The sequence below is a fragment of the Ciconia boyciana genome, chromosome 4 (genome assembly GCF_034638445.1).
Source record: "Ciconia boyciana chromosome 4, ASM3463844v1, whole genome shotgun sequence".
In the NCBI taxonomy this organism is placed as follows: Eukaryota; Metazoa; Chordata; class Aves; order Ciconiiformes; family Ciconiidae; genus Ciconia; species Ciconia boyciana.
Genome location: NC_132937.1, coordinates 32,085,562 through 32,105,476, shown reverse-complemented (window position 1 = coordinate 32,105,476; position 19,915 = coordinate 32,085,562). Strand labels below are relative to the sequence as shown.

At 36.8% G+C, this 19,915-nt stretch overlaps 1 protein-coding gene across 1 annotated transcript in view; it reads left to right on the top strand.

Moving 5' to 3' along the window:
• The window catches only part of HCN1 (hyperpolarization activated cyclic nucleotide gated potassium channel 1), a 215,744-nt gene that overhangs the window by 150,769 nt on the left and 45,060 nt on the right, over positions 1–19,915 (top strand). The window contains exon 5 of the mRNA XM_072859097.1: positions 14,818–14,964. Within this exon, the coding sequence (XP_072715198.1) occupies positions 14,818–14,964 (147 nt within the window). The remainder of the gene's footprint in view (positions 1–14,817; positions 14,965–19,915) is intronic.

Genomic DNA, 19,915 nt, shown 5'->3' with positions numbered 1-19,915 from the left:
GAGATGTGGGAAGTAATCCACTATTACTAAGAACTTTTTTTTTGTCTTTTTGGAGAATAAAAAATAAGACTTACTCTTTTTGTAAGATTCGATACATTTTGATGATTGATCTCTTCACAACCAGAAAAATCACAAGCATTGTTAGCCTATTTGTTTGAAGAAAGCTATAAATTGCCTTAAAATTGCAGAATGTGCTCCACTGGCTTTTCTATCCCTGATAGGCTCTCTAGCTCTCTTATTTCTTATTTTTATTCTAAATAAAGAATTATCTTTAAGTCTTATTAAAACTTTTAAAATTTTTTCTGTACCTAGTGAATAAGTTGCATAATTCTGGAATACAAGAGGATACATCCTGTCACTCACAGGCATTCCTCTGGAACCGTCAGGTCTATAATGATGCTTTTCAAGGGAGTACAAAAGGTTGCTTGGAGTATTTCTTTACTGCCATGGCTGTCATTTATCAGAGAAGCCTCCAGGTGCCATAAATTCATTTCCCTAAGGATGTCTCTGAAGTGTTTATACTTCAAGACTAGATAAAGACAAGGTAAGGAGAAACAGAAGATAAGACTACAGATATTTTGTAAGAATGAATGAAACACAACAGCCGGGAACATGAAGAAGAGGAGCAGTTTGTCTGTTGCAGTTGTTGGTGCAGAAGGCACCAGAATCTTGAATATTGTGTGATATTGTGTGTTAACCTCAGTGATTCAGTTGAAGCTGGAGACAATTTTAGATTATCTAAAAAAATAAATTATAATCTCCAAGTGTCTTTTATAAGTGAAAGGGCTCTTTGCATCATGCAGTGACAAGCTGTATGTTCAAATAAAATATGCAAGAAGGTTTTAGACTGTGTGTTAAACAAGAGATTGTAAAGTAATAATAGTATTAATGAAGTTACCTGCTCAGAGCAGAGGTTTTCTGGTCTCCTCTAAGCTCCTGTGGTTCTTAAAAATTCTTAGTACTGCATCTGCCTGACACTGACTCAGGTGTTGACATGTGAAATGCCTGCAAGGAGGTGGATTAATTGCAGCCAATGGCCCTGCGCAGACCTTTCTTCCCCATGAGTAGCATCTGCATGGGGATGAGTTTTTGTCAGTGTTTCCCACCACCTCGATTCTGTGTAAGTGATTATTGGAAAAGCAAGGTGAAATATGATCATCTACTTTGCTATTTCTGTCCCTATGAAGAACAGGAGAACTTTCTGTCTCTCTCTACCTTGATACGTGCTCATTAGGCAAAGCAGAAAAGACACTGGGAGATGCCCAGCCTAGAAGAACCGTTTCCTCATCATTAGGACACTGCTGTGAAATGAGGGAAGGCAGTTTTAGGTCTCTGATCAGAGGTCAAGAAAAGCAATACATCCTATAACTGAGCAACTGCACCAGATTTGTTTACTGAAGAATCTCTTTGTCTCTCCCTTTAGCTTCGGACAGACCTTCCCATGCATGATAAAATTATTGCCATGCAAATGTCTTTGAAATGGATCTGTTTAAAAAGCAAGTTATTTTTGATGAATTGGCATTTTATACTAATTAATACAAAAAGAACTGGCAAGCCATAATTAGGTCTTATCAGAGCCTGAATTTCCAGGATCAGCAGCTGTGTCGTGCCAGTGTTTCTATCTTGCTTGTGCTGGTGCTGCTAGTAGCATAGGTGTTGGCACAACACCAAGCAGATGTAACAGTTATGGCGCTAATAAAACTTTTTTTTTCTTCTTTTCAATACAGTTATTAACAATAGATATAAAGTAACATAATTTCAACCTAATTATACCTTTTTCTATATTCCTTTTCTAAATTACTGCTTCAAGTTGGTTCTTGAAATAACTGGATTTCCTGTGGACAAGATGCTAACAACACAGCGAGCCCATTTAGCTAAAGGCATTGTAGGACGTGCCAAATTTAGCATTATGCGGTGTTTCTGTATTGCAGGATCAATGGGATAAGGTGAAGCCCATGCCACAGGAAACCACTGCTTCTGATAGGCAGACCTAACACCTGTCTCTAAAAAAATTTCATTCAAAAGAAAATACGGGATTGACACTTGTAACCCTGTGTTCAGAGTCAGTGTCAAAGGTAGCTGCAGTGTGCATTCAGTGCTCAGGGACAGACGTTCCCATCACAGGTCCTTGAGCTGCACAAACTGCTGCTCGTGCCCAGAACTGAACTGAAGGAGTGACCGAGCAGAGATGAGCGGATCTCCCTCGCCCCCCGCTTCACCCAGAGTGCAAGTGGGGAATAACTCCTTCTGCCTCCTCTCCCTCCACTCCAGGCACTTTTAAAAAAGTATATTCTTTTTTACTGGCACAGCCAAATTGGAAAGAAAAAAAGAAACCCAAAGCATTCAAAAGGTAAGGAAAATTGTACAAGATGACTGGATCAGTATTAAATTTCACTTTGAAACTGTCAACTTTAAGGAGACCATTACAGCATATCTGATATTTTTAAATAAGCTGTCATCTGTACAGTATTTTTCTCATTAAAAGAGAAAATCATCCTGCCTTAGACTAAATACAGTTTCACCTATAGTAGCATGGAGAAGAGATGCTTTTCTTTTCATGCCTTGGGGCTTTGATAGTTGTTTCGTTAAATCAGAGCTCTGTCATTGCCTCTGTGAAGAGAGGAACTGAGCCTGGTATTCATGTTCCTTCCCTCCCCTCCCCTTTTTAAAACAGTAAAAAGCAAATTTGCGCAAGATAAAGAACAGACTAAGAAAACAGATCCTATTCAGAAAATTCCCTATAACTTAATTAATTTCTCAATTACACTAATTGAAAAGAACAATAGTAAGAGATTGTGTATTTTGTGGAAATTGAAAGGAAATGTTTAATTACTGCATGTAAGTAAAATGACAGCTTAAAGCATTCTTGCAAGCAACAGTACTCTTTAGGGGGTAATTAGTGAAAAATAGATAGTAAACAGATGATAGCTTTTATGCTAAACAAATCACTTCAGTTCCATCTCATGATAAAGAACTATAAAAGTGAACCTATCACACCATTCAGCAGGAAACTTTTTATTCTGATCTATGGTTGATTATAAACTGTTTTTTGTGGTTTTTTTTTCTGTGAAAATACCTGTGTGCTAAGCAGAGTAGCAGTGAAGAAAGCAGATTGTAGAAATATCTCTGGATTTGTAGTGAATTCAGCCATTCATTGACTGTGGGATGGACAGGTGAGCTTGTTACTTTGCCACTACCGAACTAAGATCACCAAATGGTTGATTGGCAGGTTCACTGTTTGGTGTCTTTTCTGAACGCAACCAGATCTCTGGTCATTTAAGAACCAGCTGTGCTTACTCATTTTTGGTATATATGGTTATCATCACAGATAATTGTCCTATGAGTAAATGTTAAGATTAGTGCTAACTTCAAGCTTGACCAAATATTCAGTTAGAGATTGTATTTCAGTGCCTCGGCAGTCAGATCAAAAGTTCAGCTGGCTCATGAAATAACCTGCCATTGTAGGCCAGATGATTATGCATAAATGAGAGGTGTTTGTGAAATGGAAGTTGTTCCTTTTTCCAATGTGGTTGCAGGAACACACACAAAAAAAGGGACGAGGAGTTGAGACTTGTCCCCATTTGAAACACGGAGATATTTCAACATGCAAAACCTTTCTTTCTTTTCCTAATAATCCCAGTCAAAGCTAGGATGAAAAGGATTTTAAAAGGATGAACTGTACAAATACCAGATGTACAGTAACTCTTGCAAGGGGCACAGCAATGTTTCTTGATTCCTGGTTGAATTTCCAGTGGAGGACGAGAGTCCCCTTTGGCCACGCACATGGAAGCCAGCTGCAGCCCTCTAGTGAATATGAAGCAGGAGCCTAAAGAGATTATTTTTAACATTAGGACAGAATCAATGAGTCCAGTCCTATACAGATGAAAAAACTGTTGTCATATGGAAGAGAATGAGCATTGCAAATAGCGAATACATACTAGCAGCTACTGAAGATAATGCTTTTAAATGTTCTGAACAGAAGTTAAGCTTAAACACTTTAGGAATTTTTATCCAAAATTCTTTATAGCTTGGGAAGATGTTTTTGATCTTTCTCTCCTTTCTGTCCTCCAGTAATCTAAAAACCATTCAGGTCCTCAACCAAGGGCAGTCGGTAAAAGCTTAGATTTACTCTGTGTTTGCATAACGTGAGAGCCTTGCAGTAGTGAGGAATACTCGTTAGCGAGGTAGGATTCCCTTACTGTAGAAGAGAGCTGATCGGTGATCATGTTCTTCACTTTATTCTAGCTGCCGGTAGCTGCAGCTCCAGGCTAGAGGCATCAGCACAGCTAATACAGAGCAGGAGACCCAGTATATTATTGTTTGGTTCTGGAACAGTGAATCAAGGCACACAAACAGTTGGTGAATGGGTTGTAGGACTGACAACAACTGCAGAGAGGAGATAACATTGGGGACCTTATATCACCCAGCTGACAGGTTCATTAAATAGCACCGTTTGCAGTCTGAGGTGGAAAAGATGCATGTGACTATTCTGCAGGTTCTACATGCCCCACCGAGGCGCTCTCAGTCAAGCAATGGCTGGGCCAAAAATAGGGATTCCCCATCTTTTGTGAGCAGGAATACGGGGTTTACCTCATTTACACCACTGTGTGTCAGGAGTAATGCTTGCAGCTGGTGACATGTTAAGGAGTTAAAGAAGAGAACAATACCAGATTCTCGGAATAAATGTGACAAGAGAAAATTGAATTGAAAATCTGTTAAATAGCCATTAATAAATATAAGCTATACAATTCTTCTCATTCCTTTCCCATTAATCTGTAAATTAATGTCTTTTACTATTATTTTAACATAGAACCCACTTATGAAGTTAGACTGGAAGTTCTTGCAAAAGGAAGAAAAGTGTAGCCTGCTGTCTATGATTATCTCATGTTATTAAAATTTTTCCTAGGAGAATCAAGCCTCAGGGATTTTTTTCAGACATTATTTTTATTTATACAGATTAGATTATTCATTCAGCAAACAGAAGCAATATCATGTGATATTTAGACACACAACCATGCAGCTCAGCTAGTGAGTTGGAACTATTGAACACTGGGTTTAAGAGATCATTTTAAAAGCTTGTAAACAACCTATTATCTAATTTCTCAAATGACTGAGTGAAAAAAGCAAAATAATTTCTTATTTCCCATGAGAGGGAGATAGATATCATGAAAATGGGGAAATGTACCATATGAAATTACACATTCTTTTTGGGGGGGACAAACAACATGTAATTTGTACATACCATTTTAATAGCATTGCATAATAGAATATATGGAATTTAATTGAAACAGCTTATGAAGTGTTTTAGCAAAGTGGGTGCTTTAAAATACACAATGTTTTCATTCAAAATAGTATCTTTAAATGGAAGTAATGTATTTTCATTCTGTGGTCTTTGCACAGAATTTTGCAAGTTTTATCCCTTTAATCTTAAAAAGTATATTTTGCTGAAAGATTGTTTTTAAAAAGCGATGTTACTCCTTTTTCACAAGGAGAAAAACTGTTCCTCTTCATATCTTTCAGTACTCATTCATTGCACTTGCTGTTATCCTTCTGCTGCAGAATGAAGTCTCAACAAATGAAATAAAGATATATTGCTTAAAGATTAATTGCCTGTGAATTTTTGGTCAGATGAAACTTCAGTTTGCCTTTTTTAAATTCTTTCATCAATTTAATTTGAGTGATAAGTCAACATTCAGTTGAATACCAAATTTAAGCATAGTAGACATTACAGATATTCCATGAACTGCAAACTAGAATGTTATTTTGATATGTTTAATTTTTCACTAAGAATTGACGTTTCCTGCATATTTAATAGTTTATGTAATTCCATTATTATTTGCTTTCCAAGTCCACTTGTACATTTGAATAATTTTGAGAAAGAGGCAGTAAAACCTCTCATGTAATTAATATGGCAAAGTCTCTCCCCAGCTGCGATTCTTTGCAAAAGTGTGATCATCGTTTAGTTCTGTCCATCCATACAGCTCTCGTTATCTCCAGAGCTATGTATTAGTGCTGCTTGAGGGGGAGGCAGATATTTTTAATACAAAACACACTTTCCACAAAGCAGAATTTTCCACCAAAACCATTAACCTTTCCACACTCCACGAAAATTATATCCATTTTCCATCAAAAAAAAGAACAAAATGCATAGTTTGGTTTTAGCTTAAAACATTTTACATTTTGTTTTGGTTTTTGGCTAGCTTCAATATTAAACTGTATTTGCTTAAACAACCATTGCAAATGCCACCCTTCCTGTTCTGTATCTCGAGATCCCTGTTGAACCTCCCCTCTTTTCCTGTAAGGTTGTCTGTCTGGTACCTCCTCCAGAGAAGTGAGGGGCCTAAAACTCCATGAATAAGCAAATTAATATCAAACTGAGACAACATTAAGTGTTCAGATGCTTTGAAACAATTCCCAACAATTCCCTCTTCCCCCCCCCCCAAATATTTCAGAAAGTTTTTCACCCTTTTCTGCCCTGGGGCGGGGGCGGGAAATCTGTAGGGGGAGGCAAAGCTCCTTGGTTCCTTCAGCTCCTTTTAAGGCCTTAAAGCACAATAGCACAGAGAAAAAGGATTTTGACATCAATGATGCCTGCTTATATTTTGTGGAAAGTGCAGGAATTACATTTGAACTCCTGAGTTGTAAACCCAGTGAACTTTCACAGGGATTAAAAAAATACTGGAAAATTGTTTCATAACATTGTAAGCTGTGTATTTATGGAAACACTCTACCAAGAAAAAGCTATTTGAATAATATGAAAATATTTAGGCTGTGCCTTTTTATTCAACACTTACTTGAAAACCTATTAAGATGATCTGGTTTTTGAAATGCCATACGTTCTGCCACATAAGATAACTGACTCACCTGAATTGTGGGTCTAGTCACTACTAAAAAGTTAGACAGGGGAGAATTTTATAATTATATGCTTTATTAGAATTAAATCCTTTATATGTGAGACAGTTCTGTAGTTCAGTGCATTTTGTCAGTTGTTATTCAGTGATGTCACGGCATACTAACTACCTTTCCCTTACTTTGATTCAAAGAGAACCTCATTTATTGCCCTTCCAATGCACAGCACCCATCCACTTTTTTCCATAACGAATCTGGATCACAAATATAGCATTCTGACTTGGCATTTGATAACTAAAGATTCATCAGTGCCTACCTGTAGCATTCACTTTCTTCTTTTGATAACCAAATTTATTCAATTTCTTCCTTTAAGTCTAAAATTTTAGAAGCACAGTTACAAGGGCAAATGATTAAACTTTAAAGTAATCCTTTAGTATTTTCCTGTTGGATCAGATGCTATATATATGTGTATCACAGTACAAAGGTTTGTTTTAGAATCTTTAAATAAATTATTATTTTAAAATACATTATTACAGTTGATGTTTAGCTAATTGGTCAGTGCTAGTCATTTAGACCTCCCCTAGCGTCAATGGAGAAAGAGATAAGGATGACAAAGGTGAGTTTATTCCATCTATGCAAGACGTTAATTTTAGAATGAGATTAATTGCCCCTTGTTATGTCTCCCTGGTTATGAGAGAGTGAGTCAGGATAACAGGTTTAAATTAGATATTTGACTTCTAGAAAGCTGACCTAAGGTATTGCACTAATAACTTTCCATTCTTTGTTGTTGTCAGTTCACATTTTTCCAGACTGTTTAGCACAGAAAGAGAGCAGTCTTAATTTTATAATTCTAAAAGTTTCTGTTCAAAGTCCAATTTTTGTGATAGTCAAGTTTGCTGCCTTTTGATTTGCTTGATTTTTTGAAAATAGTAGTAGATGAAAATTACAAAGATGAAAATCATTTAAGTATTAGGATGTATAAGAAGTTTCTGGGATCTCTTCTGTGTGACACCTGCTATGTAGACCGTAACGTGTCATCTACACAACACTGATTTGCTTTAGGGTATGTAGACCTCATCCTTTGCTCTCACAAGCAAAGCTGGTGTAAGACAGCAGTTTTCTTTGGTTTCACATGTACTACTGCCAGTCCTCTCCCCAGTTTGGTTGTGGGCATGTTGCGAGTTTTCCAAATAACAAGCTAGAGCAAGCCTAGAAGAAAAATACCGAAAGGCATGACATTAACACTAGGCTTGCATAATACCTTCAGGAGTGTGCTGATGAGTTCAATGATGGTATGAAGCTTAGGATGGTATAAAGCTTCAGATGCTAATATTATAGAAAGATCAAGATACTTCATAGAAAGAATGAGTTGAGTTTTGAAAGCTGAAGTAATAGAAGTAGGATGAAATTCAGAAATTGAAAATCCAAGGACTCAAGTACTAGTACAAGCTGCTGCTATAAACTGGAAGATGAGGAGCACAGCAATGGCAAGTGGCAAGGAGAAAATGAGGAATCTGAGTGATGAAGCTGCTCATAGAATGACTGCAAACAACAATTTCAATGCATCTTGGTTTTCCACTAGATGGGAAAGAAATAATAGTATGAACTATGAATCAGTGAGACTTCCTCTAAAATATTGTGTACAGTTCTAGTAATTGAGTTGGAGAAAGATGAACTGTAAGTAGAATGGATGAAAAAGAAGAGGGCCAGTATGCTGTCTTCTGAACAAAAAGTAGAATAGACTACTTGGATGACGCTGGGAAGAGATGTGATCCCCATCTAGAAACACTCCAGAGATAAATACCAAGGGACAGGAGCTTTTGGAGCTGCTAGCTAATTTTGTACTAAGCATTAGTTGGTTTAAACTGCATCTGCGTACATTTAGACTGAAATTTAAAATAAGATTCAGAACTATATATAAGACCAGTGAGCTTCTTGAAACAATATTCTTAAAGGACTGATGGAGAGAGAAAGTCTAACTGTTTTTGAGATGGCTTGATTTGTTTATAAGAAGTTATATGATGTGAGGTTTTGCAATAGCAGGGGAATAAATTCAGTAACTCAGGGGACCTATTTTTCCTAATGTAGTTTAGAAACCATGCAGAATTGTGATGGTTCTTTGCTTGATGTTAATTCTTTAGAAAGACTTAATCTTAATCAAATTGCCTCCTCTCACCTTTCTGCGCCTTCTCAATGAGTTAAGTCTCCTGCATATTATAATGCTGCTTATATTCTTCTTTCATACATGGTAGGCAAGTGTTTTCAAACCATTTTAAGAATACTGATGAATTTATTGCATCTAAATTGTGGGACAGAACTTGCTTAATTCAGCAGAAGGATTTTACAAATGACGTCTGCTTTCTTTTTATATTTGTAATCAGTATATTGGATTTATTTCATTGTAAAGTTTGTATTCGTAAGGCTGTGGCTTTGACTGGATATAAACTTCCAATAAAGTAAAGTGCTAATTCCTCTTTTTTTTCTAGCCTGTCTATATGTGATTCATTTTATGTTAACATCTTATACAATACATTAAAGATACAATTAAAATATTTTATTACTGTACTTTAAGGGTCAGGATTACATTTGTGGTAAAAGGAAAGAGAACCTAACCATAAACATTTTTACACATGCTTATAGTTTGGAGGGGGGGGGGAACTTTCCTAGAAGTGAGGCTCTATTGCCAAGGACAAAATCGTTGTACGAAGTGCAAAAGGCATATTGTTCAAGCTGGATTTTCAAGTGAAAGTACAAGGACTTAGGTCCTTTGAAAAACTAGTCAGTTATCAAAGTTGTTGAGTGCTGACATTTTGGAAAAATCTGACATTGGCAGTTGTTGCTGAAAGGTATTCAGGTACTTTGGGTGTGACCAGGTCCAGGTCCAGGTACTGTATGCAAACGTCATTAGTTTAATGGTTTTTAACTGGTACTGTTCATGTATTTCATATGTTTATATGGTTTATTGTATCAAGGACTGAATGTTGAGCTGTAAAGATTATTAGGACTCTGAGAATTCTTTCAGCTAAAAAGGGCAACTTGCTAGTTGTGAAATATTGTGAGGAAAAGACCTGGTACGCTCAACTTATGTACTAAAATATCTCGTGAGAGATCAACATTCAGGTTTCTGTTTTACTGGTTTCATTGGGATATTACCTGTATTGGGATACTGTCTTAATTTTAAAATATTTTCCCTGCTTCAGTTGCAAATTGTTATGAAAAAGACCTCACTCCTCTCCTTTGCCTTTTTCCATACCAATTTTTTTAAGGATAACTGTAGTTTCCCAACTGACTCTACTAAGGACCTCATATAATCAGTGTCATACTACTCACCTTTTGCTGGAGGAACACAGTAGCAGAATTTTGCTACATACAAGGAGCCCATTAATAAGATTATGGCTGAAACAACAAGAAACAGTTATTACTGGATGGTACTTTGCAGTAAAAAGCTGTGAAATACTACTTCACTTTGAAATCCACTTAGCTCTTGCCTATTTCAGCAATTTTATTTGTTTATTTGTGTAGCATTTATGGGCGTTTTCATTTCAGTGATTATTGTAAAACACTGAGATAGAAATTACTGAAATTATGGCAGTGCAATATATAAATCACATTAATATACATACTAATTTTAGGACAAACAATTCAATATTTGTCTTAAAAAGGAGATAGGTGTGGAGTGGTCAGCAACACAGAATTTATTCCATTCGGTGAGATATTGAAAAGACCAGGAATACATAGTTGTAACAGGTATGAAAAACAGCATCAGCATTCAAAAATAGTTTACTTTTATGGAATAAAGACAACATGTAATGAATTCGAGAGAGAAGAAAATTAAAGTGCAAAAAGAATATATTCTTTGTACAAGCCAAAACCAGTGTAGATAGAAGCACAGTGGGATATAAAAATAGGTATTTGTATGGATAATAAAAGCATTTACAATTACATCAAGTAGGATCAGAAGGCTTGTGAACTGCATATTTCAGTGTATAAGCCAGCTGATCCAGGGAAAGAAAGAAAGATTACAATCTTTTTATTTAATTGCAGTCAGTTACATCATTATGCATTAAGAAGTTTTTTAAAGCAGTCTGAAAGCATTTGATTACCAGAAAACATATTGAGGTTAACTGGACCATGTTTAGGGTTGTACGGAAATAAACTCATACGTGAGTGTAGTAACATTAGACAAAACAACAATGTTCTCATTTTAAAAATTTTATCTTAGCTTTCCTTTGTCTCGCCATATCTTCATCCAGGACAGGTTCTGCTGAATAGCCTGGATGACTCTTCTTTCTCTCCTCAGAACCCTGGAGTTGGAGTTAATTTGCCATTGCCTTTAGAGGCCTCTGTCATCGCTTTAGATGTGCACATGTGGAGTCCCTTACTAAATAGTCCTCCCTGGAAAATCTAGTGTTCCTTGGTATCAGGCAGGAGCAAGGATGGAAAGGAAATTTGAAATTAAAAGAGAGTTTTAACACAGTCATTTATATTTTGAATGTAGTCTGGTGCTTCTCATGTGGCATAAGAAAAGCAAAAAAAAAAAGAAAATAAATTAAAGTCGGTTTTGAGGAAGCTTGCTGTGGCTCTGAAAGTTATTTCACACAGAGCACCAGAGGTTCTTTTGTGAATGTGGAACTGAGACATCTCTTTTCTGAATAAACCAAAACAAACAAGAAAAAAAACTCCAAAACCAAAAAAATCCTGAAGCAAACCAAAATTTTCAATCTTAGAAGGGAAAAGATACAGGACACAGTGTGATGAGAAGAGTCATTAGAGAGAAGTGATTCCACTCACATATGAAGATGCAGGTTCAAATGTCAAGTCTGATGGATGACTCAGGATCAGTTACAGCTCGTTTAAATATGATTAAAATACAAGGTTTTGACAAAATTTAACTTCACTGACATTTTTATCAACTTCATATGTAAAATCACACTTAGAAAAATCAGGGGAAGAAGCTACTGAATTTCGATATTTATTCAAGGGATTCACAGTGCTAATGAGAATTTTTAAACCTTTTTGACATGTAATTTTTTCCCAGAAAATAGTTCAGTTCTCTAAGTTATTTGCATTTTTTTCATGAATAGAAAAAACAAAAACAAAAATCAGTATAAATATTTAAAAGTGAAAAGGGGCTCCATTTCTAACCATTATTGATATCTGTGGTACCCACAGAGAAAATATTTTTCAAATTTAACTTGGACAAATTAGTGTTTTATTACACAAAATGAACAAGATCATATTAATTTTTCTCTGTGTTTGTATCGTCATTTTAGCACACTTTTTGCAACTGGCATGTGACACACCACAGTGACAACTAATCCGGGAAACCCTCAATATTGCCAATAACATATAGCAGGCTGAAAAAATGAACTTGCTTTTCTGAGAAATAAAAAGGCAGTCATTACTTGGACTGAGTTAGTGAAAGATATCAGTTGCTGTAGAAAAGAATAAGTTAAAAGTTTTGAGGGAACACTTCACATGAATGCTGTGACAGAATGTCAAGAAGGGAGTAGTAGTAGCATGAATGATACAGAATATAAGTCAAAATCACACTGAGAAAGATCAGGAGAAGATTTATTACAGAGTGATAGTGATAGTATACTGTACACTCACAGGGTCAGATATTTTGATATGGAAAAGACCTTGATAGTATTTAAGATAGTTAAATATTTCTGGGAATTGTGGGAGACTTTAACTTCCTTGCTGTAGATTTTTTAAAGAAAATGTTGCTAATATGCAGCTGTCCCTATTATTCTATGTGTTATTAATTTTGAAACATTTTGAGATACACCAGTGATAAGCACTAGATTCCTACTAGTTTTATTTTTCTGTTTCTCTAAAATTCTAATGTGTAAGCATAATCCCTGGTAGAGAAAAGAACTAGCTTGTGTGGGAGAAAGCACCTATTCAAATAACAGCATTAATGAAAGGGAGCAGTGTAAATTGCTGGCAAAGCAAATTTTAGCATAAATGTTCTCTTCAAGGTTATTCTGGTATAAAAGTCCTTTGCAACTCTCTTGCATTATACCCTACATATCTCAAATGAACATATATTTTTGATTAGCAAGGATTATTCTTTATTAGTGTTGCTCAAGCACATTTGTATGCAAATAAGATTGGGTAGAAGGGTGCAGCCCCTGTGCTAGGGAGCATAGTGAAGTCCTTTCCCTGTCCATGTGTGCTACGACACGACACGTTACATGTCCTTCTTACATGAGACCACAGCAATGGAGAACTGGACACAAACACAAAGGGGACATTGCATAGTGCAGCATCTTCTCTTTGGCTTTGCTGCAGAAAAGCTGGAGCACTGCACAGCAGCTGGTGAGATATATAGAGCACTGGGCAATCTCATATCCCTTCCCTCCAAGTAAATCCATGCCTAGATTAGCTGCAACTGATTAGTAGGGTAATTTTAGAAGCAATACCTTGTTTATGCTAGAGCATGTCTGGTGACCCAGAATTCTGATTCAAACCCCCAATGTATGGATAAATTTCTCCGTATCAGAACAGAAACCAATGATGAGCACGCAAATTTAAATCTCACTTCTAAAGGATGGGGGTGAAGAATTCTTGCTTCAGAGGTGCAAAATAGCTATACAGAGGTTAAATCAGACTTACATATTCATCATACATTGTTAAATAGTCCCATGCAAAATTACTTTCCTCTTACTTGTGGAATGCATGTTGTACACGTGGCCTCAACTAATCTTTTGCCACTTTGCAAAGCAAAAACTAATTTCAATTTGAGAGGATGGAGCAGCCTTCAATTATACAAGTTAAAGGGTATGTGCTGCAGTTCATAAGGAGTGCATGTACATTATAAATTCATTTAATTGCTCTACAGAGATGCTTATCCTAATTAAGACTTTATTGGCTTTTTTAATTGAAAACAGTTAAAATTGCCTAATTAAGCATGAAAAAATGAAGAAAAAATTAAATGAAGACTCTTTACATAAGTTAAGCCAAGTTTCTGCCAAGTTTTAACTCGCCTATAAGCCTGGGAGGGGTTTTATCCTTCTGTGTCTGTGCCTTGTCCTCTTCAACTGAGACAAAGATGGGGGCTCTGAGGGGCAAAAGTCTTGGTCAGGCAGTACTTGTCCATTTGCAGTTTAGGCAACTTCTCCATTTTGGGGTTCTCAGATGTATCATACAGTTTAGTACAGTACAACTCTGAGTATGTTAGTTCGGGACATTCTTTTCTGAAAATTATGCTATCCAAAATGGCTTCTGAAGAAGGGAAGCAAACAAAGCAGAAGAGAGGACAGAGCACTAGTAGAAACAAGGAAATCAAATGCATAAGGTAAATGAAGTGAGGTCCTCTGAGTCTCCTGGGTCCTGGCATCTCTCTCTTTCCCTACTTTCTATTTCCTGATGCCATGTTTATTTTTCCAGTTCACTTCTCTCTTCTCTTCATTCCTCCTGAGGAGTGCTTTCTACTTCATTATCTCCAAAGATTTTAACTTTGTTCTTCAGTCACATTATAAGTGTACACAACATTAATATGTTGCATATTAATACAGCATATCCAGTTTCTGAAATTTCTCACCTTAAACTTTCTCCAAATGCAGTAGAGATGTAGATGCACACTGTGTACAGTTTCCCTGTCTGCTGCATGGAATGAGCTAAAAATGGTGTTGGTGTACTTTCACAGCTTCTGTATAGCTGGGAATTTAGGGAACATATGACAAGTGTGAGGGTTTGGCTTCTAAAACTTATATATTAATGTGGATATTAGCATCACCACTAAAGGCAGTTTCCATAATTTTCAGTTCTTGTGCTATCACATGAGTAATACTAAATTAATAAATATTTGTGTGAGGGTTCTCTGACATACAAATAAAATGTTACCTTTATAAAATATGTAAAGCTTAAGTGGATACATGAATGAATTTTCATTTTGTAGATGCCTTTAGATAGTAAAAAAGTGTGTGGTTTTTTTGATTCTTCCTTTTATTCTCCTGACAGTACAAACAAGTGGAACAGTACATGTCATTCCACAAGTTACCTGCTGAAATGCGCCAGAAAATCCATGATTACTATGAGCACCGCTACCAAGGCAAGATCTTTGATGAAGAAAACATTTTGAATGAGCTCAATGATCCCCTCAGGGAGGTAAGATTAAAGTATTTGAGTAGTTCTTCGTGGTACGGAAAACTTTCATGTCTTTGCTGTTTCTGTGTTGCAATGGTCTTTCTGATTCTGTTCTGTAACATTTAATCTCATTTGACCTCGTCAATGAATGACCAGGAGAAATAATTTTATATTAGATCAATACAAAGAAATAATCAGATTTACACTCTATTCTGAACCAGTCTGTCAGAGTCACTGCCACACAAGGATGTCAAAGAGGAAAATCTCATCCTTAATTGTTGAGAGAAACTCATGGTTTTCTGCCATGCTTTAAAATAGAGAGGGGCTGTACTAGAATGGTCCTGGGTGAAAGGTTTTTTCTGCTCTCCCTACTTGGTAACCATGCATCTGTGCAAATGAAACCACTGAAAGCCACCAGTGAAGGGAGAGCTACTTTGTTTCATTCTGTGAAGTAGCATCCTTGGTTAAGATGGTCTTTAGTTGAGATAAGGAAGCTGGAATACGATATACAAGCGATTAAAAAAAATCTCTTTTGTTAAAACTCTAGTCTATATTCCAGTTTGGGGGTTTTAATAAAGTTATTTTATGTGTTATGTTATCCTGTGTGTGGAAGCAGTTGAAATTTTCTTTGGTAAGGTGCTTGTGTGGGAGAAAGGCAGCGTTCACCTTGCAGTAACAGGTAGCTGCTTAATGGCAATATAAATCTGACTGTCTTCTGTTGCGTGGTGCTCATGCCTGACCTACTCAAGGATGTTTGTGGTATCAGTTGGATGATATCCTCTACTGCAAGGAGGAAAAAAAAACAGAGAAGAAAGAAGTTGAAAAATTCAGAGAGAAGAAAGCATAAACAGAGAAAAGAGAAAAGAATCAAGAAAAGGGGAGAATAAAGGAGGAGCAGTCTGATATGTGATGAAAGCTGTGTAATTTTCAGTGATACCAAGTAATGTCTTTTAGTATCTTCCTGCCATGCGAGGAGTGGTGCTGAATATATGTCTCTGTGTGTAGATATATAGATATAAAATGTATATATGTCTATATATCTATATAGATATAAAATGTATATATATCTATCTATATATATAGAATGTATAGATATAAAATGTATAGAATATACAGATATAAAATGTGTATATATATCTATGTATATATCTATATAGATATATAGACATAAAATGTATATATAATACGCAAGAGAGCACAGGATGATATCTGTACTTTTGGAAAGATATGTGAAGGTTGGTTTTTGGTTTTTTTTAACAAGTTTTGTAGCATAAGAAGAACATAGGTCTGTAATGGATTGTCTGTATCATTGAATCCAGCTCTTTGTTGTGAAGGGAAAACATGTCATGCAATCCATTTCCAAAATCAGTCAAGTTTCATATTTAAAATAGTTGGCATATTCAAGTTATAAGAAACAATGCCATGCCTGTTCACGGGCTCTGAGGCCATGTCTGTGTTATTAAAGTCTGAAAGTGGTCTCCATCCTTACAAAATACCAACTGGGAATGGGGAATGGTGCCCAAAATCACTTGGTCATTGCTAGATGGTTCAAGTCAAAATCAGGCCAAACCATGACTGTTCTAACAATTTAAGGGTACAGATGACTGAATTCCAGTGCCCAGGCCCATTTAATTTGCTAACATAGATGTAGCCTGAGTCCTTTCGTTATATTGTGAATTTGTAAATGTTTTGGAGGGCAGGTGGAGGGCTCTGGCTTCTGCTTTGCCTCTGCCAGTTTACCCTGTGGTTCCCCTCGGTAGCTTTTGAAATGTCAAGAGGACAAGGTACTATAAAAATCTATCATGCAGGACAGGACAAGTGTGGGAATTATCCCTAGAGTACAGTGACAGTCAAAACATGAATCTTGGCCGGTATGGAGCTTTTGTTTTGTTAAAAAAAAAGATGCATGTACAGACTCAGTCACTGACATCAGAAACAGTTTCATCTATTTCCACTTTTAAGGAAAGCATTTCTCCATAAATGAAGTCTAACACCCTTCCATTGCAAAATCTTCTTTTACTAACAACAATTTGCAGTTATGGCACTCTAATTACCTATCTTTTCCTCCTTTCCTTCCTTCCTTCATCCCTCCCTCCCCTAGTCCTGTTCCCTTCCCTTCCTTTTTTCTTATGCTTAAAAGCAGCAAGGCAAATTTGGTCAAGCATAAAAACCAAAAGCACTTCTGAGGAGAGATCAAGCATGGAAAATTTAAAAAATTAATGAGCCACTAAAAACATGGAGTAAAAATAGAATTTCACTGAAGGAGTGGCTTCTGGTTTTGCTATGATCATGCTGCACTTAGCATGTTTTCTTTGTTTTCTGTATTATATACAAAAAATTTATTTACTCAGTAGAATGCATTCCTCAGGAGCTACAATCAGCTTGCACACTACCCTGATGACAACATAGTAGTTGTTCCAGAAAAAGATTTTTTTTAAAAAAAAGTAAGAACTGGACAGTGGCAATGCCAGAACAGGTTTCCCAATGAATCTGTCCACATTCTGGCAGCAGCTCACACACTGTGCCCTGAAAACACCACTTGGGTGTTTGCTTAGTTTAGCAGTTTCAAATTCTATTTTAGCTACTGCTTCAGTATGTGCAGTTTGGTAGTGCAGGTAGTGGCTGTTTGGTGTTACTAATGGATAGTAAATTAGATCGTTTTAAAGGCAGAACACAATTGTTCATATATTGGATGGGATATACCATCTTATGTGCCAATAACTGCACAAGGCTATAACGTCTAGGTGATAGCACAGATACCCTAGCTGCATCATTCAAGAATAAATATTTACTGCATTTCTTTTTAATGAATCCTGCATTTTATTATACCTTGAGTTTAGTGTAGGATAAGAATTAAACATTCAGAGTCTCCACAGGGCATACTTAGCTTGATGAAAGTAGCTTCTGATGAAGACATTCAACTGAAACCATTATTTCCTCACTTACAGTAAGCAGAACAAAAGAAACCACACAAACTACTTCATAGTTATAGCATGAATATCATCAAATGTTATAAAAAAAGTTGCAGTGTTTTCAGTTCTCCTTGTTCTCAGCGATTCAAGTTTACTGTATGAGCTGAAATTTCCCACAGCTAGGCTCTCTTTAGGAGTGATGTCCTTTTTGTGGTCCCTGTTTTAAAATTTTGGCTCACTCTTTTTTAGCAGAAAAGTAATATGCATGATATAAATATGACCATTCAACCATTAAAAGAAGCTAAAGGGCATAGTATTAGGAGTAGAAATCTGGTGTAAAATTCTTACATGATAAATACTAATAAAGCTGTATATACTTATAGTAGAGGTAAGACATTTTTGGTAAAAGAGGATGGATGTTCATTTTACTGGGCTTCTGAAAATTATGCATGGAACATTCATAGCAGATTGGATGAGGAAAATAATTAAAAGCTAAGAAAAGGTTTGATGCATATGTGTGAGTGGCTAACTATTGGGTAACAGAAATAGAGTCATGTTTATTGTGGGGAATTAACTAGAGCTGAATAAAAAAAAGGAAAAAAAGAATCCTGAACATTTTTAAATCTTACAAGGCTCTCTCTAGCTGCTTCATAGCAGAGTAAAGCAATGGGTAGCTGACCTATATCATTCAAGGATAAGCTTGTGTTAATAAAGAGATTCCCTTCAATGACTGGGAACTAAGGTAGACACTTATTAGAAAACAGGGCTTAAAAACTTTATCTTCTCCCCAGTTAAGTTAGTTGCACAATTTGGATATATTAGTCCCATGGTAATACAGTTAATTGGATATCCTTAGCTCTACACACTCAAACTGAATTAACTGTTGCCGTATGTGGTGTGCTACTACCTGCTCATAAGGAAAGGTGTTCTCTGATGAAAGTAAAGAACTAAAGGTTTCTTTTCATTAAATTCAGAAATTTCATTCTTACTGAAAAGCATATCCCCTTTTTCACAGTTAGACTTATCTGATAATAACTGTCCAGTCTTCTTGACAATCAGATAGTCAGGAGACTCCTGGCAGTTACAATTTCAGTAGACATGGAAGATTTTAAATTGCTTCTGCCAGGCCATGCAGGGCTGGATACATCTAACATATCTGTAGCTCTATACAAGTTCTGCATCAAATCTGAGCTAATCAGGCTCCCTCTGCACACACCCCTGTCATGGTTTAACCCCAGCCGGCAACTAAGCACCACACAGCCGCTTGCTCACTCCCCTCCCCCGCCCAGTGGGATGGAGGAGAGAATCGGAAGAGTAAAAGTGAGAAAACTTGTGGGTTTTCTCACTTTTTCCCCAAAAGAGGGGAAAAAAAATAACAGAGAGAGAAAAATAAAACCCAAGAAAGACAAGTGATGCAAATGAAAACAATTGCTCACCACCAAATGACTAATGCCCAGCCAGTCCCCAAGCAGTGGCTCCCCGGCCAACCTCCCCCCCCCGTTTTATTGCTGAGCACGACATCATATGGTATGGAATATCCCTTTGGTCAGTTGGGGTCAGCTGTCCAGCTGTGTCCCCTCCCAACTCCTTGTGCACCTCCAATCTACTCGCTGGTGGGGTGGTGTGAGAAGCAGAAAAGGCCTTGACTCTGTGTAAGCACTACTCAGCAGTAACTAAAACATCCCTGTGTTATCAACACTGTTTTCAGCACAAATCCGCTTGGCTTGTTTGATTACGGCGCACATTTTACATTCCTGGATAACCTGTGCAATAGTGTCCATGGTCAAGTCCACCCCTCGATCACGAGCCCATTTGTATGTTGCATCTCTTCCTTGATGGCCTGAGGTGTCATGGGCCCACCAAGCTATAAATAATTCACCCTTCTGTTGCCAGTCCAGATCCACCTGAGCCACTTCAATCTTAGCAGCCTGATCCACCTGCTGGTTGTTTTGATGTTCTTCAGTGGCCCAACCCTTGGGTACATGAGCATCTATGTGACGTACTTTTAGAACCAGGTTCTCTACCCAGGCAGCAATATCTTGCCGCAATGCTGCAGCCCA